The 26449-nt window shown below is 47.6% G+C and overlaps 1 protein-coding gene across 1 annotated transcript; it reads right to left on the reverse strand.

Annotated features, from left to right (window-relative positions):
• Window positions 1-5846: 5846 nt before the first annotated feature.
• Window positions 5847-8886, reverse strand: BMP4 (bone morphogenetic protein 4). Its single transcript, XM_005243001.3, has 3 exons — window positions 8737-8886; window positions 7887-8263; window positions 5847-6913 (listed from the first exon to the last, which is right to left on the reverse strand). The coding sequence occupies exons 2-3, from the start codon at window positions 8254-8256 to the stop codon at window positions 6072-6074; spliced, it is 1212 nt and encodes a 403-aa protein (XP_005243058.1). The 5' UTR covers window positions 8257-8263; window positions 8737-8886; the 3' UTR covers window positions 5847-6071.
• Between the last annotated feature and the right edge of the window lie 17563 nt (window positions 8887-26449).

The raw sequence follows: 26449 nt of genomic DNA on the forward strand, positions 1-26449 counted from the left end.
AAAGGAAACAGTTCAAAAGGAATGGATAGGCAAACTGTGGAAATTACTGGCACAGGATAATGCTGATCTGAAAAGCATTATAAGGTTTATAATGTAATTCTACAAATTTCTGGAAGTAAAATTCATGCTGGCCTGTTAAATACAATGACCCTAATTTTGACTCCAGAAGCTCTGACCTGTACATGGCTGGAGGCTGATGGGTGCTGCAGAAAAACACTGTTAACAGGCTTGCTGTGTTCCTGCCCTCTCCTGCAGTGCTAGATGGTCCTTTGCAGAGAATTAGCACAGACTTTTTTTTTTTTTTTTTTTTAATGTAAATGTAGACTAACTTCAATATTTCCCATTCATAGACTGCTAGAACTGGGAGCTAACTTCTCCTCTGGGAACTGTGTGGTCTCCCTGGATCTGCATATCTGCAGCCTCCAAGAGAAAGGGGAATTGGACCAAGAGTGGAAAGGAAAATCTGCATTTATAAACATCCCATGCTACACCTGATTGAAGAGACGACTGGAAGAAATGTTGACGATATAAGTACAACCAGACAGCTACAGAGTACCAAAGGCAGGTAAGCATGTCGAGATGCAGCCACATCTGTAGCGTATGAACAGATCAAAGTGTAGGGCTGGGTTTGGATAAAGCTTTCTTAGCTCCCTGATGTTATGGAAGATGCAGGTCATCACAGGTCCTTTCTAGGGTGAAATCCTACTGGTAATGGCTTTTGGTTGTGCAAAAGGTCCAGGCAGCCCCTGTGGTGCACCGTGCAAGCACACTGCTGGGGGGCTGGGGATGATGCTTCTTGTGGACACAGATGCCAGGGGAGACTCCCCTTAACTCTGCTGCCATTGCTCAAAGTAGCTCTTTGCAAAGCCAAGACGGAGTCCTGGGAGGACACAAGGGGTTGATGGGCCATGCCCATTCAATATAATAAACAAATAAATATGAAAATAATAAATATTTTTTTTAAAATAGCCCAAAGCTATTCTCATGTAAAATGCGGCATCAAGGCACAGGCAGGAAGCAGTGCATGAAAAATGCTGACAGTGTGAAAAACAGCACAGGGCTCCAAGCTGGGGCAGATTTTGGACAGACTCTGCAGAACCAAAGTCCCAGCACATGTTCATCTGCTGGGTGAAGTAAGTGACTCACAGCTGATCCAACAACCCAGCAGAGCCCGAGTTCCCCACTGCCTCATCCCTCCTTGGGCTTTGCTAAGGTGCAACCACTGGTTAATGAATTTTTCCCTCTGCTGCTTGTGTCTGGGTGGATGGTCTATCAAATAAGGAAGCAAGTTTGAGGTGCTTGTTTAAGAAGCCAGGTGAAAATAATGTATTAACAAAACCTACTTTACACTTCCAAACTTCAATGCAGGATCCATGAACAGAAGGAAATATCCATTGTCTGGGTCATTTCTGATACTCACTGTCATTATCGTGCCTGCCTAGAGAACATGGACATTGTAGCCTCCTCTTTCATTGTATTATGCAAGAATTCACCACCGGTTTGACCGTTTGAGGTTAAGTGATGGATCTTCAGAAGGACAGACTTGAAATAAGAGAAGAGTTTTGTATCTAGAACACAGGACAGGGACTGAGGTGATCAGACACCTCTTCTGGCTCTGCCCTCTCTCCATAGCTGATTGTGTGTAAAGTGTCCAAGTCTCTTCATCTCTCTGTGCCCAAGATCATTATCTATAGGAAAGCAGTAATATCTCCTCCTACCTGTGTAGGTCCTGTGATTTCAGACAGGGACTATGCTCAGTAGAGGACCTTCAGACCTGCTATCATGCTATGAAACCCCAGAATGAAGAGAACAGAACATCTGTCGACGCTAAGATTCAACAGTTTCAGCCATCAACATTAAGCTAGACTGCGCTAATTGTATTGTAATAGGGCGAGAAGCTTGCCAGAGGTGTCCAAGCACTGCACTCCAAACGACAAGGGCCTCCATCTTCCTTTGCTGGCTCCGTAGCAAAGCCTCTGTGTTTGTCCCAGAATAGCAATGTACAAACCTCGGTGCTTCTCTTCCAAACCAATCTGCATTTTTAGAAACTAATTTGCAAAGCCTCGGACCCTGTGGCTACAGGCAAAGCCTGGCTGTCTGAGCAGCCCTCCTCCCTCCTCAATTACGGCATCTCCAGGACAGCAGCTCTTCTCAAAACGATGCTGTAAGCTTTGACTTGGGGGTGAATTTTCACCTGGGAGAAGAAAGTCCTGCCAGAAGACTCTTGGGATCCTACAAGCCAAGAGAGGGGTTGGGGATAGGATCAGGGTAACCACAGGTCTCTGGGAGGAGCTCCTGACACACAGCAGAGCCTGGGACCCCCATTTTCCAGCACACCTTACCCCATGCCCTCACCAGTGCTCCAGCAATAATGTCACAGCGTAACAGCCAGTGGCCCACACCAGCAACCATGGTAAACATTTCAGTTGGAGCCACAAGAGGTGAGTAAACCCTGCTGAGATATTCTCCTTGTTTCCTATATCCATAAGTCACAACAGACTTCAGCATGACAATACTTTTTAAGGTATCAAAAGTCACAGCCTTCCTGCGGTTTGAGAAGGAACAAAGATGAAATCGCATCACAGTGAGCCTCAGAGCATCTACCATCCAACTCTACGCTTCTCGGGGTGCTGGACCGTGGGCCACAGCTGCCAGGAGGGCACCTAGATGGTGGGGAGGTGGCTGCACACTCACCTTCAACCCGTTCTTTTTTTATTCACAGCTTGGACTGAATAAGAGAGGGATTAAACTGATATGCCTTATCTCAGACCTTTCAGGGATTTCTGTACCAGCCACCACAAATGAAGTGTTCGCTTGCTCTGAAATAAGCAACATTTGCAAATGATACGTTCCACAGTCAAAGGAATTACTGTACTTACAAAGCAGATATATTTGTCATACCTTTAAGCAAATCTTAGCACTGGCTACCTGAGACTAAACCACCACTTCAGCTCTTTGCTGCATGAGCAAGGTAGTTTCTGGTACAGACAAGGCAGCAAGAAACAGAATCGGCACGTCCACGTCCACATCCACGGCAAGCAGTGCTCAGACAGACAGGACCGGTTATCACACTAATTCCAGGGCGCAGGATTAAACCGCATGACTGTTGCGACAAATGCACAAAACAATGGCCAGAAATGCTACATGGAATTCCCGGGTCTCTCCTCACCAGTGTTTAACTCGCGGCTTCCCAGAAACAACCCCTCTCTCCCTTGCCAGGGCGGTGAAGAGAGCTCTGATAATCACCAGCAAAACCCAGAGCAAACTGAAGGGCTGGGAAAAAAACGCCACTGGTTATCAGCTGGAAACTAGAAAGGGGCCTGATTCTGGTTTCCCTGACGCTTTTTGTTGCATTTACCTGTTTTTAAACAATTTATCAGATTGAGAACATTGCTAAATGCCTCTCTGATCTCAGGAGGCCATACAGCAGCCCGCCACCCACATGGGACAGAGGGATGTATGCACACGGGGAGGGAAACCCTTAGCCCCTGTACTCTGTTGTTAAATACAAAAGTTTAGATGTGCTGCACTGAGTAAATTGCTTAATGCATCCATGAATATTTTGTAATATAAATCACTTCTACTGTCAGCTGGTTTATATCCACAGTTTAGATTCTTAAAAAATTTACAGAATTGAAATACTCTGGTTTTTTTGAAAAAAAGTTAGTTTTTTCCTACAGTTTCTGAGCAGAACACCCCATGTAGGACCTCACCCACCCACAGCCCAACAGCAGGGCAGGAAAACCAAAGCAAAGGAAAATCTCCCAAAGGCCACGTACGCATCAGAACAACCTCTCCCCTCGCAGCACCCGCGGAAAAGCAAGTGCCTCTGCCTCCACGGGGCTGAAGCTTCGGTTTCGTCATTTAAACGCAATGCAAAAATAAGCACCAAAATAAACAGATCCATAAAGCAGCAGGAACGCAGCAAAGCGGCTGGAGACTTCTACAAACGAGAATGATCTAAATCCAAGAGGCGTTTGCGCACATGCTGCTTAGCTTTGCAACACCCTCACCGACAAACGGGGAAGCAAACTTGGGAGAAGCCTCTTTCTTTTAACTTTTTTCTTTTAGAAAGGGAAATAAAAAAAAAAAAAAAAAAGGCACCGTGATTTTTTTCCAGGCACCCTCTCCCACAGTGGCTACCCCATGGCCCCCGAGAGCCAGGGATGCCGTGGGGCCCGGAGACCCCCTTTCGCCACAGCCGGGGTTATCGGTGGCGGGGCAGATCGGCAGAGATGTGTGTAATTGCCCTGTCAGGCAGCTGAAAGGCGCTCGCCTTTAGCTGATGCCACTTCAAAATGAAATTCTTTCTTTGGCATGGCTATGTCTGATATGCAGGCATCAAAGGGGAGGCAGCAGGTCGCCGATGCCCCGGGCCACACATTTCCCTTCTAAAGGCAGGAATGAGAGTGTCAGCTCAGGGCCGAGGGGCCCCGGAGACACGGCAGCAATAACCCCAGCCCCCTACACGCACGCCGGGGCTCCCCAGCAATGGAGTGATCCCCCTACCAAGTTTTCCGCGACCCTATTATAGGCCCTGTGCATCCCTGCGAGCACCCACAGAGAGCCTTGGGTCACTGGGTCCCCGTGGCAAGCACCCATCGCTGCCTTGTGGGGTGCCGGGAGGCTGCGGGGACCCTGCAGCACCCAGCCAGGCAGGCACAGAGCCACCCGATGGCTCTCCAGCAGCAGAGGGGACACCGTGGCCTGTTCCCATACACCCGTACCTGGTGGGATGGAGGGGTGGAAAAGCCTTGCTAGCACAACATAGGCTGAGGGCTGCTTTTTTTTTGTTTTGTTTCAGGGAGAAACACAGGGCCATGCTTGCCTCCCCCCACAGCTCCCTTCTCTCTCCACCTGCACTCTTTAAGGAGCTAAGGCTTTTAGCAAGCTTTCCACTCCAGTTTTTACTGGTTTTAACTAAGCTACCCCTTTTGGAGGGTTGGAAAGCTTCAACCATTAAAGGAAAGAAAAAAAGGGGAAAAGAAAAAAAGCACCATGCAGCCTCGCCCTGCTCCCTTCCCTTCCCACTCCCACGATCGCTGAGGGCAGGAGCCCCTCACACACAGCCCACCGTGCTGCCCAGCCTAGGGCACAGCTCCCTATTTTCCAAGCCAAACACAGCCCATCCGATGTGTTTGAGCTGGGGGTTTCAGGTCCTAGACACCTCCAACTGTACCTGCTCAGCTCTGATCACCTTCCTGCTCGGAAGCAATTTGGAAAGGACACAGCATAGGTAGCTATTAGCTAACACATATTTAACTGCTCCAGATATCTTTTTTTTTTTTTTTTTTTGGCATTGTAATGGGGTGATTTGATCTTCAAAGGACCCGTGCAAACCTTTGAAGCTTCCCAAAGAAGCCAATCTCCAGTGGGGAGGGGAGGATGGGGAGGGGGGGGGGGGGGGGGGGGGGTCGGAAAATGTTAATAGTTTTAAAACCTGGGCAATCCTGAAGATGGAGGAAGGGTATGAAACCCAGTGGGTTTTAGCATAAAGCCCTCAGGTAAATCTTCACCTTTTCAAATGCATGTTTGGTGGGTTGCTTTGCAAAGACTTGGGCCAGGTTAGCAAGGTCGGCTCTATTCCCAGCAGCCAGGAGCAGCAGCTCTTAATCTCCAGGGACCCTCATCTCCCATGTGGTGCAGCCCCAGCACAGGGGGATCCGCGGTACCTTGGCAAGAAATAGAAAGACTAAAATTTGCAAAGCCTTTAAGGGGTAAAAGAGGAGGGTGGGGGGAAGCGGGGGCAAGGGGAAGAAGATGAGCAGGAGAGAAGATACATTCCCTGCTGCACACCCAGCCAGCACAGCCTCAGCAGCACCCTGAGAGGCGAGACACAAAATGCGTTTACCTTTAAAATAATGACTCATTTTATTTTTTTCTTTTAATATGTAGTTATAAATATATTTTGTCAAAATATATGATCATTATTGTCAAAAACATTTGCACATAAAGTCATAAATAAGGTCAAGGTGAACGTTTAGTTTAGAGAAGAGTCCAGCTATAGCAAGCAGTTCTGGGGTGGGACGGAAGGGAGAGAGAAGGGGAGGAGAGGGCGGCAGGGAAGGGGGTCAGCGGCACCCGCACCCCTCCACCACCATCTCCTGGTAGTTTTTCAGGACCACCTTGTCATACTCATCCAGGTAGAGCATGGAGATGGCGCTCAGCTCCGTGGGCACACAGCAGGCCTTGGGGATGCTGGAGTTCACGGAGTTCACCAGCGTCTGCACGATGGCATGGTTCGTGGAGTTGAGGTGGTCGGCCAGAGGGAAAGGGCAGTCCCCGTGGCAGTAAAACGCCTGATACCCCGGGGGTGCCACGATCCAGTCGTTCCAGCCCACATCGCTGAAATCCACATAGAGGGCATGGCGGCGGCAGTTTTTTTTGTTCTTGCGGGAACGCTGGTGCTTGGGGCTCCGGCGGGCTCTGCGGGTCAGCGCGTGGCCTCGCCCGTCATGCCCAAAAGTGACCAGGAGCGGCCTGAGCTGAGCCCAGTCCCCACGCCCTTGAGGTAAAGATCGGCTAATCCTGACATGTTTGCCCTGATGAGTCTGTGCATGGTGGAGGTGGGTCACCTCAATCACCAGCCCATGGTTCGGTTGCTTGTCCTTGGTCCACCGGATCACAGCTGGGCTCACATCAAAGGTCTCCCAGCGCGTCACATTGTGGTGCACCAGACGTGTGTCCAACAGGCGCGTAATGGCCTGAGCGCGCTCCGACAGCGGCTTCATCACTTCATAAATGTTTATCCGATGGAAGCCCCTCTCCCACGCCGCGCTCGGCTCCTCCACCTGCTCCCGGTACAGCCGCAGCTCCGCAGAGGAGATCACCTCGTTTTCCGGCACGCTGCTGAGGTTAAAGACGAAGCGGATCCGGGGCGCCTCACTGGGACCCGGGACAGTCTCCAGGTGCTCTGGAGGGGAGCAGGGCAGGGGGGGAAAGCAGTGCAAAGAGCAAACAAGAGCACATCAGCCTCAGGGCAGCCAGCCACAGCCCCCGGCGCAGCCACAGCACCCACACTTCACCTGCCTGGCAGCCACCGGCACCTCTCCACTCCCCTGCGCATCCTTCCCAGCTGGACCCGGAGTGGGTCCTGCCCCAGCGCAGCTCCCTCACCCTCCGCGTGCCTGTGCCTGGACTGTCACCCCTTCCCTGCTTGCCTCCCCTTTTGGGGAGGCGTTTCCCCTCTCGCTCCCCCTGCCCCCCCCAGTCTCTCCAAAATCATCTCCCCAGTGAGATACGGCGCCACGGAGCACAGAGGTGCCTTGTTACGGGGCGCAGGGGGCAGGGGGAGAAAGAGAAGCAAATTCCAACGCAGTAATGATGCGGCTGGATTAATAATTCAGATTTACTTTGGAAAAGAAACATCCGCTAGGAAACATTTGGATCAGATTACAAGGGCCTATTGAATAAACCTTATAAACACACAGCTGTAAGTATTAAATTCGAGTAGGGGCTTTTTCGGATTTTTTTTTTTTCCTTAAGAGCAAAACCAGGCAGCAATCGCTTTGATAGTTCAAAAGAAACCAGGGGCGAGATCCCGCCCTCACTTTACTCCCGCATCTGATCCAGAGCCATTAAATCCACACGAGCCCAGGGAGTGACCCCGAGGCAGAGGCACCGAAGGAAACTCGCTGTTGTCAACAGAAGGGAAAGCACCTCAAAATGTGGTCAAGCTCGGGTTAAGCACAGGATGCTGGAAAAAACAGAGAGCAGCGCCTGTCACCCACACGCAGTGGGCTTGGGGGGTGGGGGGGGCGGGCAGTTTTCCTCCCATAAATTTTGGGCCGGGCACATCCTGCTTCTAAATGCATTTGTGAGCTTCCAAACGCAAGGAAATCCCGCTCGCTACCAGGGCTGGGAATTTACCTCCTCCCATCACTGACCTTCATGGTGGAAACTCCTCACGGTGTTTGCCCGGCTGGTCGATCGCTCAGGGTACTGCAGGCTAATCTCCTGGAGGCTTTCCTCCTCTTCTCCAGACTGGAGCCGATAGAGATCCAGCATGTAACTAGGAATGACGGCTGACTTGCTGGGCTGAGGCCGCCTTCGCAGCCCAAACATCTGCAGCAGAGTTGTTTCGAAACCCCGCAAGAGTTCATGGCTTTGGGCAGAGCGGCGTCCGGATCCGGCTTGTCCCTGCAGCTCCGCGACCTTCTTCCTGCCGGGCTCGGGTATCAGGCTAGCATGGTTAGTACCTCCTAGCAGGACTTGGCATAGTAGGATGACCATCAGCATTCGGTTACCAGGAATCATGGTGTCTCTGGAGTGTAAAAAACGCGACAACAACCAACAAGGAAAGTCAGGGTGAGAAGCAACCCCCCCTCCTCCGAGTAAACATAAAAATAAGAATAATAAGAATAATAATAAATGGCAGAGCGACATCAGAAGGAGCCCCGAGCGGCAGCGGGCGCGCCCCGGCGGGCAGGGACTAGCCCGGCAGCCCCCACGGGCCGGCGGCTCCCCAGCGCATCCCGGCCCCGCTCGCCCCGCCGGACCGGACCCAGCCGAGCCGAGCCGAGCCGGGCCGAAGCGGCGGCGGGGCCCCGGCGCCCGGCGGGGAAGGGGAGCCCGGCTCGGCGGGCGGAGGAGCCGCGGGTTCGCGTCCCGCCGCCGGACCCCGGGAGGGGAGGAACGGGGCCAGGAACAAAATAAAGTTGAAAAAACTAAAGCCGAGACCCGTACGGGAAACTAAAAGTAAAGAGCGAAGCCGAGGAAGAAGAGGGCTGTACTCACTGACAGCAAGCAAGGCATATCAGCACAGTCCATGATTCTGGAGAGCCAGCCCGGACCCAGCGCGCCGAAAGCCTCGGGGCAGCGGCTGCCGAGCGCCTCCCGCGATCGCCGCCCGGGCGCAGTGCGGCCGCCGCCGCCGCCGGCCCCGGTTTTCTCCCGGCCCCGCAGTCACGTGGAGCCGCGCACCCCGCCAGCCCGGCCCGGCCCGGCCCGCCGCCCCCGGCCCGCCCCTGCCCGGCCCGGCCCCGCGGGGGACGGCCCGGCCCGCCCCGCCGCCCGCGCCAGCTCCGGCCCGCGGCGCCCGCCGCCCCGGGGAGCGGTGGGGGGGCGGCCGGCGGAGGGGCTGCGCCCGGGGGCCGGCACCCCGCCGGTGTGGGGGCCGAGGCGCGGCGGGGGCGGCGGGCGGGGGCGAGCGCGGTCCCTGGGGGGGGCCCGACCCCCCTCCCCGCTCAGGTGCATCCCCGGGGGCCGGCACAGCCCACGGTGCGGGCCCCCCCCGCCCCTCGCTCCCAACGCCGGCCGGGGGCCCGCGGCGTGGGTGCCCCCGGGGCGGCCGTGCCCCAAGCCGAGCGGGCCGGGCCGGGCAGCAGCGCGGGCTCGGGGGACCCGGCCAGAGCCCGGCTGGGGAAGGGAGGCTCGGGAGGGGGAGCTGGGGGAGCGCCTCTCCCCCGACGAGAGGGGAGGGAGCGCAGGGAATGAGAAGCAGCTGCCCGGGGAGAGGGACGGCGGCGGAGACCCGGGTCCTCCCCTGCTCACACTCCCCGCCCGCCGGGCCCCGGGGGACGCGCAGCCGCGGACCCCTGGGCGCTCCCGGGGGCTGGGAGCCCGTCGCCAGGCCCGCGGTCACCCCTGCGCCCTCCCCCGAATTCCCACCCGCCCTCTGGACCCGCTCAGCGTCCTCCCCGCTTCCCTCCGCGGCTGCCAGAACCCCGCTCCCCGCCGGCCCGGCTTCCCGGACCCCACCGCCAGGCGCCTTCCCCAGCCGGCACGGCCACAGCTGGCTGCCCCAGGGGGGAACGAGCTGGGGTCTCCTGGAGGAGGGCTGCTCCCTGCCCCACAGTCCAACCCCAGCTTGGACCTGGCCCGGCTTTGGGGCTGAGACCAAGAGCCAGGCTTCCCGAGGCTTGAGGCTGCTCCCGGGGGGGCTTTGGGGTCAGACTGGTCTGTCGCTAGCTCACATCAACTAGACGCACTGGGGGTGATGTGCGAACAAGGTGTGGAGAAGGCAGCTGCTGGGAAAGACCCCCTAACGAAGAGAAGAGCGATGGATGCCACAGGCTAGACTGCGCGACCCCATAATAAATGAAGAGACTCCACCCAGGCGTTAAAATATTGTCCCTTTGCCCTGCCAGGGTATCCCTTTGTGTTGGGCAAACTGGCACCCATGGAGAGAAAAGTTAATTTGGGAGACCAAAAGACGTGGTCATGGAGTGGCCGTGTGAGCTTCTGAAGATGCGGTCGTGGAGTGGCCGTGTGAGCTCCTAAGTTCATCAATTAACCACAAACAAAAGCCAGCACAGAAACGGTGACTGCAGACCGGCACATTCCCGCAAACCACCAGGCCACCATGCCCCAGCGTCCAGCGAGCCTGCGGCACCACAGTGGCTTCCTTACAGCACTGCCCCCGAAGTCACACACAAGCAGATACCACCTCTTTTAATATTGCACTTTTTTTTTTTTTTCAGCTCAGACCTGACCCATGCATTAGAAAATCCCGGGGATGTCACTGAAAGGACACGCACAGATAAAAGGCAGTGCTGACACTGTAATATCTCTGAGTTATTCCTATACCACTCTGAGTTTAAAAGAAACATCTGTTAGCAAGGTATTTGGACTATGAATCCATCAAAATTTGTGAAATATTGCTATCGCCATTTCAAATGTATCACACTGTGTGTTATTCTTAACAAGGAAAAACAATTTTTAGAGTAGCTGCTGTGCAACTTTTTTAAGTTAAATAACATTTTCATTGAAAATACTCCAGTGTATAAACAAAGTTTACGCAAGGGCCTGTATAGCACTGCTCTTAAAACAGACCTCTGGATTTGGAAAAGCAACTCGCTCCCTCTTTGTGGGAGCAGCAGCAATACGTTTCACTCTTTGTCTAAACGTCTCACTTGGATTTTGCTAGGATCGGCGAGAGGTCGTGTTTGAAATGTTTGTCACTGAGGAATTCGGTCCCACGGCATCCAGCGCCTGCTCTGGTGAGCCGTTCCCGTTAAACCCAGATCCAAAAAGTTGCTTATGTAATGCTGGTTAACCATGCCTCTGTGCAAGGAGGTGGCCAGCTGGGGACAGAAAGCCAGCGGAGAGCACTGTGGTTTAGGCTCTTGTAGGAGGCCATAGTGTATTTGAGTAGCTTATTGGTTACTAAGAAGTGTTAGTCATGGGGAAAGCTGTAGTATTTATTCTGTAAAATGTAAATACATAACCCAAACCACCAAGGAATAACCATGGATGGAAATAGTGTAGCATTTACTGAGGGAGCTGAAATGCATTTCTACAGAAGCTGTACTTCCTCAGGCCCATGGAGAGTAATTCACCTTGAACGTAGCTTCTGCTCAAGCCCATGGAGTTACACATAGGCTGAATTCGGTCCAGGCACACTAAACAACTGAGCGTGTTATATATTCCAACCAAAAAAGTGAATGCCAAAATGGAGCTAAAAATACAAATGTGGAAGGTTTGAAAAGCAAACACTGCTTAGTTCAGCACTAGATACAACATCGTGCATTTTTAAGATCCAGCACATGAAAAACAGAGAACATTATGTCTATGCTCGGCACAAGACCCACCTCCCCCTGCATCACATCTCGCATGGGTGAGGGGGGGATTGGTGCGGTCCTTGCCTGTGATCCAGTCCCAGCTGTATTTGGGGCTCTGCTGCCAGCTTTTTTTCTGCCCTGACTTCTATGAAAAACCTCCTGGAAATCTCTGCACCTGGACAGCAAGATCGTTGGCCTCCTCTGGAAGTAAGCACCAGGTCACTGGGGACGTCACCCTGCAAAGAATGGCCAGGCAGAGAGGGGATTCATGGATGTACAGACCTTGGCTGTGACAGAAGACTTGCTTTGTTGGTGGCAGCAAGAAGCCCAGGAGCTGGCAGGTCTCCTAGGGTCCGAGTACTCCGCTCTGCTTGCAGAGGTCGCTAGCAGAGAGGCAATTATTTGCTCTCTTTTATTTCAACCCAGTAATTGTGGATTTGCCCAGATGTGTTCCTGATAAAGTCCCAGCCACTAACATTTGACCCATTTCCAGGTTTCGTGTGCTCAGGCCCTACCAGCAAGCACTGCAGGTCGACGTTCAGCACCTCTAGAAATTAGGCCAGCTCTGTTTACAAGGCAAACTTTTCCCCTAATGGCAGCGTTGCAGGAGATGCCTCTGGACTTGGGCAGAGAGGGACCTTCCCAAACCAGTTCTTGCACCCTATGTTATTTTTAGAGCAGCTGCACCTTTTGGGCTCCAAAGTTTGCAAACAACCTGCCTTGGGAAAAAAACTCGTCTCACCAGATTTGTGCTTGAGCAGAAACAAGTCTAAAACCATAAATAAATAAATAAAGTCATATGTCAGAGTCGTTTTAATGACATGAATTACAGGAGGAGATGCCCATAAGTGTGCTAAGATCAATTCCCTCCTACCCCTTCCTTTCAACTGCCTAAGCTTGTCAATTAAAACAAAGGGAACTGAACAAACAACTCCAAGGGATTACATTTTTCCAAAGTAGCTCTTCACTAAAGAGCCGGACTGCAACCGGTCAAAACAAGTGCTGCTGCTTGAATGGTGAAAGGAGCATTTTTAACAACTACCCGGAGATTTTCATGATTCCTCTGAACACTTCAGAGCTGGCCTGTTCTACCAGAATTTTCTACCTTCTCTTGAATAAAGAAATTCATACTCCTCCTGAAACATAGGATGGGGCCCAGCTTGGACTTCATTTCTGCTTTGCATTAAAGTGTCTCTGCTGAGGTGTCAGGGCCACGTCTAGAATCACTCCTGAGCTAAGAGGAGAATCAGGTTCAGGATTGCTGTCTTATTCCAAACAGGTTTTTTTTTACAAATACATACAAACCCACTGTGTGCGCACATTAATAAATGCGGTTATAAAAAGGTAGTCTTTGGCCATCAGGTATGCAGCAGTTGAAACAGTAGGATCGTCTGCTTTTTTCTATTTTTTAGTTTTTAAGGATATTTTTTATTGTTTTGCAAGTGCTATTAAAAGGTTGACTGGCCCACACCAGGAGAATCTTTAGTTGCTTTTACTTGAGCCGTTCACTTTGTCGCTTTTCAAAGATCCCCAAGACTTTTCAAAGATTTCTTTTCTTTCAAAGATCCCCCAGATCCCCTGAAAGATCCCCCAAGAGCAAGCCAGGAATGTCACCCCTTTCTTTCCGTATGTACATTGTCCGCCTTCTGCTGTGAGAGTGCAAGTTCTCTGCTGCTAAATATTGTTCCTTAAGAGATGTCTACGCAGTGCATCAAAACTAGGAGGTCTGGGTCTTAGGGAAGTGCTTCAGGAACACAACTCATAAAATAAAGGTAGAGCCCTTTTAATGGTCTGTTATTAAAATTCTCCTGAACTGTGTTAGAAACACCTCTCTAAGCAATCTGTTGTAAAATCATCTACACATCGATTGGTTTCCTTGATCAATGTTACAAGAAGAATACGCACTGATCTTATGCAGCTTATGGAAAGATGTTGCCTTTAGCACGCATTTGCTTTCGCACCATATTACCCCCCACTCAATCAAAGCCTCAGCCCTGAGAAGCAAGAAGGACCTCCAGAAGATGAAGAATGCATTCCTCCTGCTCTGAAATTGTAGCTGGTACTAATAAAGACCATCATTCTTCCAACAAACACCATGCAGCCATATGGCTATCTAAGATAAGCACATTCAGTTTGGATCTGTTGAGTCATGGATACTTTTTGAGAATACCACAAGCACTGGCAGCTCCCTTACCGTACATACCACTTCAGTCTGTCTCCGGCACTGATATGCGGCTTTGTCTGAGTTCAGCTGTGATCCTGATATTTCAAATGCTTTGCTCTTCCTCTCTGTCTAGCAACACTGCCAAAATCTACCATTCCACACAGCCATATAGCACCTCTGGGGTGCCAACGTTTGTCCTTTAACTGCATCTTGAGATCTGCTAGCATCACGAGCTTTAATGATTTCAAACACTAGCACAAGGTGTAAATAAGCAGGGCAGGAGAAGTGCTACAAAAATAGTTCACGTCAGCTCTATTTGATTTTTAGCAATAGCAAAAGAACTTTACTGGTAGGCATTATCACATGTGGTGGGAAATGTCAGCACATCGATGAATTTCGAGTTTCTTAATGTGAACATCCTCACCTGAAAGCAGAGAGGAAGGGTCCTGCTAGGGATTCCCTGTCGGGAAGCACAGACATGCCCTGTGGCCTCCATCGCCAGCAATAATAACCTCCATCGCTGGTGGGGCTCATTTGTACCAGTTGCCCGGTGACAAAGTGAATGCTCACAAATAATCATCAGACCAAGGATCATTCTTAGAAAGTTCTCACTTGAATAACCTTGCACCATGAATGTGTTTGAACAGAGCACAGGCCTCCCACAGACACAGGACAAGAAAAAGATGGTTTCTGAGGGAAAGGCTCCTTCTCCACACATACACAGAGGAGGCTGCAGGTTGCATGGGCTTGCAGGTATTCCCTGTCAAGCTACTCTCCTACTTCTGACTCAGTGTCATATGTACTTTTATAAACATGTATGTGCATGTAGACGTGTGTACACAGAGACACACACGTATTCATTACATTCAGCTAAAACATACTAAGAGCAGCAAGGTGCTAACCAAGGCAGGACCTCGACAAAACAATCCATGTTAGCGCAGTGGCTTTGTCCAGACAACCCAGTTCACCGCAAAAACACCTACAGGTTTAATCCTTATGAAAGGGGTAATGCCATGTGCAGTAGAAGGAAGGAGCTAAAAGAACCTGCAGTCCTTCCTGACAAACCTTTTGGCAGGACCTACTTCACCACAGTGCAGCCAGGCTCTCTGTTTTATTATTGATAAAGCAAGCTAACGGGTGAGGTGTTGGCTGAGTTTACTTTCAAGGTAGAGACCTTCTTACTTACTGTTACCTGCTCTGCTCCATTCTAGGGCAACAAAAATTGCTTGTAAGCAGAGTCAACGCCCACCTCCTCTCCCACACAGCTACTACCTAAAAGCACCTGAGCAGAGACACAGTTTGTGTCAACAGCAGTGAAATCTGATTTCATTTTTGGCTGTTTTATACATAAGCAATTACCTGTTTTCCCCCTTCACTGCTTCTATCATGCACAGACACTGACTCAGTGCCTAAAGAAAGCCTTTAGCTACCTGGGAAGTTCAAAGGCGATAGATTTGGTGGAGTACTACATGTACAGGGATGCCTAAAGGAAGGTTGGCCTAATGATGAAGGAGTTGATTTGGACTTCAGAAGGTCAGCTTTGTGCTTCTGTGACACTGGCTGAATCACCAGGAACCTACCTGATCTAAGTGGCTAAATATATGCTTAACAGTGAGGAGTAATTAAAAAAAAAATGGGGAAAGGAGGCAATTAGAATTAAAGGCATGTCAGAGCCTTCATTCTGGAAGAACAAGAGCATTTTGCACCCTTCTCAGAAATAAAGTAAAAATAAACATTAGTTCTAAACAGGTCCTCAAACTGCAACCCAGCAAACAAAAGGCTTTCAAACCATTTCGGTGGGGTTCCAGCCCCTGGGGACATATCGGAGGAGTAACACCACACAGAGACTCTGTAGGATCTCCAATTTGCAGCACAAGAAACGAAAGCTGGGCTGCCCCATGCATGGTGGAGAGACACCCAGTGATTCACGCCTCATCTACAGCAGAAAGACCTGGGCTGACTCTCCCTCCTGTCACACTCACTTCAGAAGAAGAGCAGAAGGGAATCATTGCAGTGGCACACTGCAAAAACTACATAAGTAAAATCTCCTCCATAAGGAAGAAGTGAAACTGAATATGCCTGGAAACTAGGAATTAAACACATTGTATTCAGAGGTGGGTTTCCAGCATTTTCCAGAAATAGTCATCAGGGCTTTAGATTACTGGCTGGCAGCCACATGGCCCGTGAACTGAAGGGAGGCCAATTTCTTGACCTGCAGGCTTCAATGCAAAGACAGTCTGTACTCTCTGATACCTTATCCAAACGATGTGGGCAAACCAGCGTTGTACGTGTGTACCGTGCGTGTCTGATCCCACAGGCAAACTAGGCTTTCTATTAAAGGCCGTTTGCAGGATCTACTTATTTTATTTTTGAAAATATTAGTCACCAAACAGTTTACAGAGGAATAAAACTGAGGAACTGGCTCATAAAAGAGGAATATCTAAAAATCAGTTTGAAGAAGAAAAAAAATGAAATGTCAAAAAGGGAGCTAGTCTGAAGTCATCTTCTGTCTCACTCTCTCTTAGGTATGAAGGGACCTTAGAAGTGAGGGACTTCTCACCCAACAGAGGTCCACCTGGGCAGAAGGGCTTACAGAGCCAGCCCCCAGAGGATAAGCAGGAAGATAGAACAGGAGAGAAAACTGATATGGGAAAGAATTGAAAACCAAGAAGGCAAATTCAGTCTGGGCAAAGGGCCAAGGCAAGGCCAAGTGCAATTCTAGAAAACGGGACCAAAGCCAAAGGCACCAAGGTGTCACAACAGGCTAGCACTGGTCTGCAAAGACAACCCAGAATGACGCAACTGGCAGGTGCACAGCATCACCCAGACATGACAAGAAATAGGCTTCAAACTAGATTTTTGAACAAAAGGCTCAGGATGAAGGGTGTGAACCAGCAGTTTCTACTTGTACAGGATCTAGGGTTAGTGTAACACTGGTGTCTCCCAGTACCAGCCTCCTTGGGCACACTGGTGTTCCACTTTGAGTCACGGAAAGCAGGACAAAGTTGCAGCAGTTTCCTGAGGACCTCTTTGTTCCCCTGGTTGCACCGTGAATTGCTGCTTGTTCCACCTCTGTCCTGCTGATTCTGCTGCCTTTTCCCACCCTCTGTACACATACCTGATAAGGCAACAAGACTCAGAACCAGGTATGCAAATGCTACCACACCCCAATTCCAAGAAATATTGCAAAGAGCAAATGTGCAATGTCATTTGTAAAAGCTGCATCAGCTTATAAACATTCCTCACAAAGACCCAGCACTGAGCTGCCAAAAACACGGTCATCTGTCCTGCCTCCAGAGGCCCTCAGCAAGTCACTGCATCTCCAGTCACTCTTTCCCCACATGACAGTTATGTGCAGAGGCAAAGTGGGGCAGCAGCTCCTTCACTTCAGACCAGGCTGAGCACAGCAAGGACAGAGGGGTTAGCGCTTAAGGGGATGAGTATGTAATGGATTAAGACAGGTTTGAAGAGGGGAGAACAAACTGAGAAGGCCAAAGAGGCCTTAGAGTCAATGAGTATTGACTTGAGTCAGGGATGGTAGAGACAAACTCCAGATTCAAAGCACAAAATAACAGCCACCCAAGGTGAGCCTGACAGAATCTCTCTCAGTGTGGTGCCATGAGGATAGCTCGGACTTGCAAAGCTGTCATGTGGTTCCTTTCGCTCTCTTGGGACCACTGGCAGCCACCAGCACAGTCACCATTCCCTTTTCAGAGGTTCCCCAGCTGGCAAGCCATTAAGAGCCTAAGATGAGACCACCACAGAGAAGATGCCTTGAAATGGATGGCACAACTGGATCACTGCCATCATGTTTTTGGCTAGGTACAGGTACTTGAAGTAGGTGCCTGAATGTATTTACAGAGAATGGCTACGACTTGGGGGCTAAGCAATAGTCATCAGAGAGTTGGAGACCTAACTGGGTGTGCCTGTGTCTGCAGGGGGTGCACAGCTCTGCTCTCTCAGAGGTAGCACCCAATCCACTGTCAACCCTTTTCAGGATACAGAGAATTTATCTCAGCTAGCATCATCTGTTCCCTGCCCACACAGGATCACCCTTGCCCTCCTGGGCAAAAATTCCTTTCACTCAAACCAGCAAAACTCGAAGTCCAGTCTGGAAAAAAAAAACCAAACCAACCCAAACCCAAACCAAGCCAAAAAACACAGCAAGTGGACAAAAGGCACTTTTAAAATAAAGAATAAAAGGCTGTGCTCAGTTCTGTTGCTTGATGCATGGAAATGCTGTGTTCAGACTTTTCAAACCCTTCCCAGCAACAGAGCTCCCAAAGCACCTTGTCTCTACAGAGCAGGCAGCTCCATGTCGCCCATGGCAGAGGGCACACACAGTGATCTGACTCGCGTTACTAAGCAGGATCAGATGATAGGTGAAGATCCATGATGCTGAGCAGCAGGCGCAGCTGGTCAGCAGCTCACAGGTCAAAGTCTTTTCCTCTGTCTGAAAATCCTCCTGCACCTTTCTTTTCCAAAGTAAGCAGAGGCCCTTCATTCTCCAAAGACTTTTGCTGCTACCAAGCTTTATGTACTTACACATCTCTGAATGAGCAAGATGTTTTAGCACAAGGGAATTGGAACAGTATGTTTCAGCTCACATAATTTTTTTATATTCAATTATTTTGTAAAACTGTTCGTTTTTCTGCCCATGATAGGTGAATAGTAAATCCTGCCAAAAAAACCCTGCCCTACATCTCTGGGTCTTAGGAAATGTAGATTTGTCACCCTTCACTCTCTTTGTATGCTGTTAGATTTTCTCCCTGTAATTTTATGCTGCTTGGATCTAAGTGGTCCCAGGAAAGGGGAATTGGCTTCCTCTGCAAAAAGCCTGGTGTTTATTTGCCATTTAGCTCACCTGACTTGTTTAAAGTGTTATCAGAATGCATCCACCTACTTTCTTTTCTTCATTTTCACTTGATATCCAAGATTTGCTTGAACTGAGAATGTCTAAAGCCTCAGGCATGATCCTGGGTGTTCTCAAGACTTAAATGCTACTGCTTAAAGAGTTAAAGATCTAGATGGCTGCACTAAGAGGATGATAAACTAATCACTCAGTCACTGCTTGTGAGCCTGGTGTCATTTACTGAAACATGGAATGCATTTAACAATGTAAAAGAAACTCCATGCAGTGCAAAAGCCAAAGATGATTGTTAGATTGTCAAGGTTTACTTTGGAGAAAGTCCTCAGTCTAATTACCTACATTTAAGCAACAGAAGTATTTTCCACTGTTTAAGAAGTTAACATTTTCCTTTCAAGCCAATGGGTTTTTTTTTAACTGATTCAGGACTGCAGATTCTGTTCAGAGGACTACAAAAATTTAAGACAGGGACCTGGTTGAAGAAATAAATCTTCTAGGGAACAAGTAAGAAATGTTTCCTATAATCAGAATAACAAGAAAAGTTATAAATAATAATTACAGTACTAGTACTGCACATTTACCTATTGATTTGTGTCTTCCAGCTCTGTGAAATGGCTTGAAAGAAAAGGACAGCTCTTGGCACTCAACAGAAATACATATTTAAAAGCCAGGCTGTTTTGGTGTTCTAGGAAGGAAGTGCTTCAAATAATTTTCCCTGCAATCTCTGAACCACGAAGTAAAAGAATTTGGTGAATATTGGCATTTTTTCTCTAGCCTTAAAATGAGATCTCAATTAAAGACCAAGATTCCAAAAATGAATAAAACATCAAAGGAATTTTGTGGGGCTCACCCAGTAAGCATCCAAGCTCTAAATAATACCACTTTATTATCTTTTACTCTATTAAACTTAGAACTGTACAACTCCATTGTGCTAAGCAGTTGGTACAGGACCCTTTCCCAGCATACCCAAATCCCAGAGCTACCGTCAGTGGATACCACCAGAAGTTTTTGATTGATGGGGAAGTAAGGCACAGGGTGACAGAGCGCATTTCTCCAGAGCAAAATGAAGGTGTGACCATAGCTCATCTTTGTAGATCAGTGTCACTTTGACCCAGCAAACACAGGCAATAACAGACAATGCAGCAACATGGGTTTAGCACATACAAACAGCTTAACAATTCTCCAGAGACTCTGGATGGGTACTCTGATGTGGCTGTAGCACATCCTTGCCAGGTCAGTGTCAATTTGACCTAGTAAATACAGGTATTAATAGAAGAGGAAGCAATATCAGCTTAGCAAGTGTTAGCTGCTTACCAGTTCCCCAGAGACTCTAGATGGGTACTCTGCCTGCTAGCTTGGACAAAGCCTGTCCTGTGGCTCTGTGCCGCGACCCAAATGACTTCCGAGGAGGAGGCAGAAACATACATTCTAATGACACCTACCTTCATGACAAGCCTGGCAAGATGGCACATGATCGTTTTCCCTGCTGGCTGCTGGCTCATGGCTCAGGTGGTTCTCCTGATGTTGGTTAGGGCAGTCTCTGCAGAAGCAAGGCAAGATTCAGCCTAAAACTGTACGATCAAAATCCAGGGGTATGGGTGAAAATTCAGCTGGTCAAATGGAGAAAACTCCAACATCGTCTCATCCTGAAATGAACATCAAAAGTAGATCAAATTGCTCTCAAACAGTGGCTATTTTCCTGCACACCTAAAAGGAGAATCTAAATGAGTAACTCAGGTGTTGCTGTATATGCTGTACAGATCTAAAGAGAAAAGATGAATGCATTCAAAGGAACCTGCTGTTCCTGTTGTGTAAAGCTTTCCCTCTGCAAAGAGGCAACATTTATGCTAGGAACTGTGTCACACTTCCCCACTGCACTTCGTGAAAGAAAGACAGCAAATACTTAAGATCAGTGGAACCAAGAAATGGTTCTGCTGGTAAGAACCAGGAAACTTTTGAAATACACTCACAACTCTACAGACCACAATTGCTACTGCAGAGCAAACCATTTCTACCTCACATATATGTGCGTGTATTTTAAGAGTTGAAGCACTGCCGCTCTTGTACTTCTCAGCAGCTAATAAAAATCCTTGTTAGCAACATCTGGATACAAGATAAGGGGACCTTGCAAAGAAACATGAGGTATTCAACAAGTTTCTGCAGTGGGTTCATCATCAGTCCTCTGAAGACTTTGCTCCAAAGTCTGCTGAGGTGTTGGGGTGTTTTTCTGTTGACTTCATTGGGCTCTGAACCAAAACGTAAAGCCTCCCTGCTGTGTTTTGGACATTTATTTGTGTTTGATCTGTAATAAGATCTTTCATTTCTCTTATTCCTGTAAAAACAAAGCCACAGTACAAGAAAGCAACTAAGCACATGCTTATCTTTAGGCATAACCCTAAACCCATTCCCTTAAAGTCCTTAAATCCTAGGGACTCCTGGGAGAGAAAAGCACATGCTTAAAATTAAACACGTGCTTGGGGTCTTTGCTAATTAGCGATGATGACCCCATGTCTTACAGGGCCCTAAGCACATCCTGGAGCATCTGGGGTTTTAGGGTCCATAAGGGAGAAATTTCCAAAGTGTAACTCTTAGTATCATATGTAATTTGGAAGCCTGTCATTAATGGCTGTAGGACTGATTCTGTTACAAAACCATTTACAATTAGTTAAGGGAAGTAGAGTTTCTCAGATATTTGTAAAAATAAGAATGTCTAAAACCAGAGCCTTCTCTTGCTATTATTACCACACAGTCCCATCATGACGACTGAACAGATCAAAGTAAAACCACTTTTTGGAATGCATGTGTTTACTGGCTTCTCCAGAGCAAATGTGTCTCGTTTCAGCCAAAATATTGTCCCTGGCCTCCTTTGCTTTGCTTAGAGGAAGCACTCGTGCATCCTCTAGAGTCTGGCTCTTGGAAGATAAGCGAGCCTTTACCATTGGGTCAAACAGCAAAAGGAAGACCATTCCCAGTAATGTGCACAGAGCAAAAAAAGCATTTTTCTTCACCACACCTTGTTTATTTTGGAGCTCTGCTAAATTGTTAGAACTCTCAACTATCTTGATCACAGACAAAGCCTGAAACTTAACATGCCTGACAGGTCAAATCAGTGTTGTCTCTGGTGACAGAATATTTGGGAAGTTTCTTTGCAAAACAGTCCTTTCAATAGTTTTGCCTGTCTTTGCTTGCACTTTCTACGATTACTTCACGTTCACATAGGTACCACATGCCAGCCAACATGAAACCTCTCGCCTTTTCAGCATCTCCTGTTGCAAGGACTGAAACTTGTCCTGTGGCTTCTACACTCCATCTCTTTTTCTTTTGATGTATCTTCCTGAACTCTTGTTTCAAGGTGCACCAGTGCATTCCAAGATGCTCTTCACCCTTGAGCTCTCTACAAAATTTTATGCTGATCCATGTTTATAGGTTCCTTGTTCTGCAGGCTGAACGAGGCCATGTTTCTGTGTCCATTAATGAGGAATCTGGATCAGATGTTAGCATACAACATTTCTCTCGAGTTAGCCAAAGCACACAGTTGGGTGCTCCTGCTGGCTTTACTATTTATACAGGATGCGGAAAGACAGGTGATATCTGAACCCAGCATAAAGCCTTCAGAAGAATATTTTTTTAAAAGAAAAGTGATTGTTTGGATGCTTTACATCATGTGGCTGCAGTGTCTTTGATCTGAAACTAGATTTACCACAGCTCCGCACTTACCTTTGTGTGACAGGGAAATTGCAAGTCAATGCATCAACTGTCTGAACCACCAAGAACAAAAGGATGCTGCAGGCTGTGCTTGCCTAGAAGCGTTATCAGTATAGTCATCCACAATCCAGGATCTAGAAAAACACCTAAAATAGCTTCAGCCCAGCCCATGCTGTTTTGAGGATGGAAAGGAGGATAGGAAACTTCTCTTGGGTCCTTCTGCAGCCCCCAGTTTTTAAGCTGTTAGTGGTGATCTCCTTAACTCCATGATTCTTCAGTGCTAAAGACCCAGTTCATAGCGACTCTACAGGAGAGACCAAACTTTTGTAAGAAGCATTAGACCCACTTTCTCTGAATCCCAAAATAGCAGACCCAAAGCAAAAGGACCCAGGATGTCTATCTAACAATAATCCATTTTCAGCCACTGGCTCTAAACTATGAAGCTCTCTCCTAAATCAGCTATTGTACAACTGTAATGTCCTGATTACAGAAGCACATAATTACTGAGTTTGGAAAAGACCTCTGGAGGTCATCTAGTCCAACCCCTTGCTCAAAGCAGAGTCAGCTAAAGCAGGTTGCTCAGGACCTGCCAGATCAATATCTCAACGCAACACTTCCATGCATGCTTCGTCTGGGATAGCTAATCTGTCTTTGCTCAGTTTCATGATCCAATCAGTGCTTAAGACTATGTAGAGAACTAAGCTGAGCCATTTGGTAATGAGTGGGATATTATACAGAGGCTAATACTCTATGGCGCTGATGAAGCAGAGAATGGCTAGACTTCTGGGCTCTGGTAGATGGCTGCACTGATGGATGGCTGAACCTAGGAGCAGCAAGAGTCTTCTCCTTGTCGAAAAAATCACCCTTATAAAGAGAAATGGTGGCAATCCTTGGAGCATTCTTTTCTCCAAAATAGATTTTCAGATGGACTACAGCCTTGAATAGCATATTTTTTTGCAGCTGAAACAGTTGTACTGGTATTTCCAATGCTCTCTGAGCAGCTCATGTCATAAAGAAGAATATTACAACCAAAACAGAAGGTAAGTACTCATTAGCATCTTCTGCGTTAAATCTCTGGTGACATTAAATGTCCAAGAGTTATGATTCACTTTTCAACTCTCTTTTGAGGATGGCCTGCATTACCTGTTGAAGAGAAAGGGTTGATGTCACTGCAGGCAAGTTGATTTTAGAAGTTTGCATGAAGGACATGCCATATGATTAAAAATTACCTCCCTCTGGTACCTTGCTCAATGCTTTCTCAAAGATCACTTTGCATACAGCCTGTGGAAATGAAATACTGTCTTCCTCCTGGTAGCAGATATGTAAAAGACTTTCACAAGGAAATTTGGGGAAAGAAAGTTCTGTTCAATACACTTTCTAAACCCAAAGAAGAATGGAAGGCTGTACTCTCAACAGAGACCTCAGAAAATTCACTTCTTTCACCACCAGACTCCTGTTCCCAATGCTAACCCTAACCTCTGTTTCCCTTCCTTTCTACACAAGATTGATTCACAGAACTTGATTTAAAGGATGTTTATTTCCATAACAAAAATGATCAGGGGTCTAGAAAACATGACCTATGAGGAAAGATTGAAAGAATTGTGTTTGTTTAGTCTAGAGAAGAAAAGACTGAGGGGGAGACATGATAACAGCCTTCAACTATGTAAAAGGTTGTTGCAGATAGGAAGGTAATAAATTGTTCTCCATGTCCACTGGGTATAAGACAAGAAATAATGGGTTTAAATTGCAGCAAGGAGGATTTAGGTCAAACATTAGACATGTTTCCTAAGAGGAAGGACAGGTGAGCACTGGAGTAAATTAGTCAAGGAACTACAGACTCTCTGTCACTATTGAGGCAAAGATTTGCCAGGAACACCTCAGACGTGGCAAATCTTGCTTTGGGGTAGAGGGACAGATGATCTCTCAAGGTCCTCTCTGCCCCTTTTCCTACTAGTATATACTACCTGTCAAAATTATCACAAGTATCTTTGTTCCATAGTAGGGAAAGAAAAAATCTTTCTTGAATGCTCCCAGAGATTTTTAATGCTGGTTTTATCTATAGTGGCAGTGCATTTGAAGGCGTTCACATTTATTTCTATTTAGACAATTAATTAAAGGACGATTTTACAGACCTAACCCCCTGCACATGTTTCCTCTTATGGTTCATGCTATAAAATGACACGTCTGCACTCATTCAAAAGCTTTCCTCCAGATAAGGGATGTGGGACTCCCAGCCAAGTAGATTCTGTCCTATCTGGAAGTGATGCCTACAGCCCCAGCCAGCGTGGAGATCATCTGACTGAGGGGGCTTCCTCCACCTCAGATCCTTGGGTCTCATAGCCACGACCAATCACCCCCCATGCACTGCTCAAAATGGTCCCTCTCCTCCTGAGTGGGGCAACTCAATCCCACAGCACGTGTAGGGTTTGGATTTTGAACCCCAGCTCTGCCGGTACCAGTTGTGCCAACCCATCCGGTTCACCTCCAACGCAAAGGACAATGGAATTGCTTTTTAAAAAATGCATCATGACTTCCCACAATTGCAAGCAATCCTTTGCCGTAAAAAGCCATTTGCCCCCTCAATCATCATGTGCAATATTCAATATACAGAAACAAGGGGATGCTTCTCCACATGCTCACTGGTTCAAGACAATGATCCTCTCAGACACACAGCCAGAGGAGTGAAAAAAACACCTCTCTGACCAGTGAAGAAAATAAAAATATAACAATTCAGTAATGAAAGAAATCTCCATCTTATGGCCTCAAGCAAACCAGGATTGCTTCACAACCTAATAGAACAGGAAAAGGTTAAAAATCATGCTCCAAAGCAGAAGACATTCATTCATTTTCTTCCATCTTCCCTCCATTTCGTCTTTCAGAGACAGGGGCTGAGGCTGTCACAGCAATGGAAACATTTTCTTTTGGCACCAGACTTTATGGAAGTGAAATGGTTCTAGATCCACTTGTGACTTTTTTTTGTCATTTGGAGAACAAAATTAGCCAACCTGAGGCAATATTTTCTGCCATTTACACCTTAAGAAGGCTTTTGTGATTTAGTTTCTTCATTATTTTATTTATTTTCAAATGGCATTAAAATTAACTTACCTGTGGAATTCTGGGTTGCTTTCTTATTTGAGGACAACTATCACAATTCAGTCTAATAAAATTTTCAGTCAGCTATTCCATTCAGCAGAAAACACAGTTTTAGAGTGGTCACGCCTAAAGGTTTACTTGCATCAAGTCCAGGGACAGTTTACCCTCCACAGAAAGGAAAATAAAATCACAAAGAAGCAAGAATATTTGGGCAAATCTTTTTTAAATGTTCTGATTTTTCATCTGAAATGAATTTTTGAAACTGTTAGCACAACTGCATTTTTTTTTAATATTTTATGCATACATACATATGCAACCCACCAAAAATAAGTGGTATGGTACCAAGAGGTTTTTTTAAAAGAACTTCCTTTATCCATAAGTTCATGCTATTAAGCATGTGAAGACATCAATGGCACACAACAATTGACAAAAGGGGTTCTTTCTTCAGGTTTCCAGCTCAGCTTCCTATAAAAAGCAGTGAATCCTACAGGTCTTGCTAGACTGGGCTGCTCTGATAACAGGGTTTGTCTCCCTCTCCTGGTGTTATTTTAGCTTTTAGTGTCTTGAATGCCTGAAAAATATTAATATTTTCTAAATATTTGAGAAATCCAGGAGATACTCCTCACTCAGTTCTCTGATTCCTAATTTTTATTACTGAGACCAAGTACGGGCTCTAAGGCTGGATACAATTAAGTAAAATCACATTGATATATTGATGCTGATTAGGAATTGAGTTTTTTTCTGCTCACACTGGTTTAAGACTCTTTTTCTGCTATTGGTTAACCTCCTTCTTGAATCCAACCTACCAGGGAGGCTAACAGATTTATACCCAGGGTATAACCACTGCATCATCATCACCTAAGCCACATAACAACCGAACAGCCACGTACTCTGTGTGTGCGCACATATCTGTTTAAACCAGAGCCCACTGAATGAGGACCTGAACTCAAGTTCATCTCCACGTTTTCCCGCTCTGTAAGTGGCATGGCTGAACTCTGCTCTCAGTTTAAGCATGAAAGGATAACACTCTGCTTGTGGAACCTGCAGTCCCGACTAGGTAGTACAAATGGCAAAATAAAAACCAGATAGGAAATGCCAATTGGTTTAGGATCCTGAAGC

This window comes from Falco peregrinus, chromosome 1, assembly GCF_023634155.1.
Source record: "Falco peregrinus isolate bFalPer1 chromosome 1, bFalPer1.pri, whole genome shotgun sequence".
In the NCBI taxonomy this organism is placed as follows: domain Eukaryota; kingdom Metazoa; phylum Chordata; class Aves; order Falconiformes; family Falconidae; genus Falco; species Falco peregrinus.

Excerpts from the sequence above, each read along its gene's own strand:
- BMP4 (XM_005243001.3), bottom strand. The coding sequence starts at position 8,256 with ATGATTCCTGGTAACCGAATGCTGATGGTCATCCTACTATGCCAAGTC. Across the intron at positions 6,914-7,886 it reads GAGGAGTTTCCACCATGAAG|AGCACCTGGAGACTGTCCCG; the intron begins GTCAGTGATGGG and ends GCTCCCCTCCAG.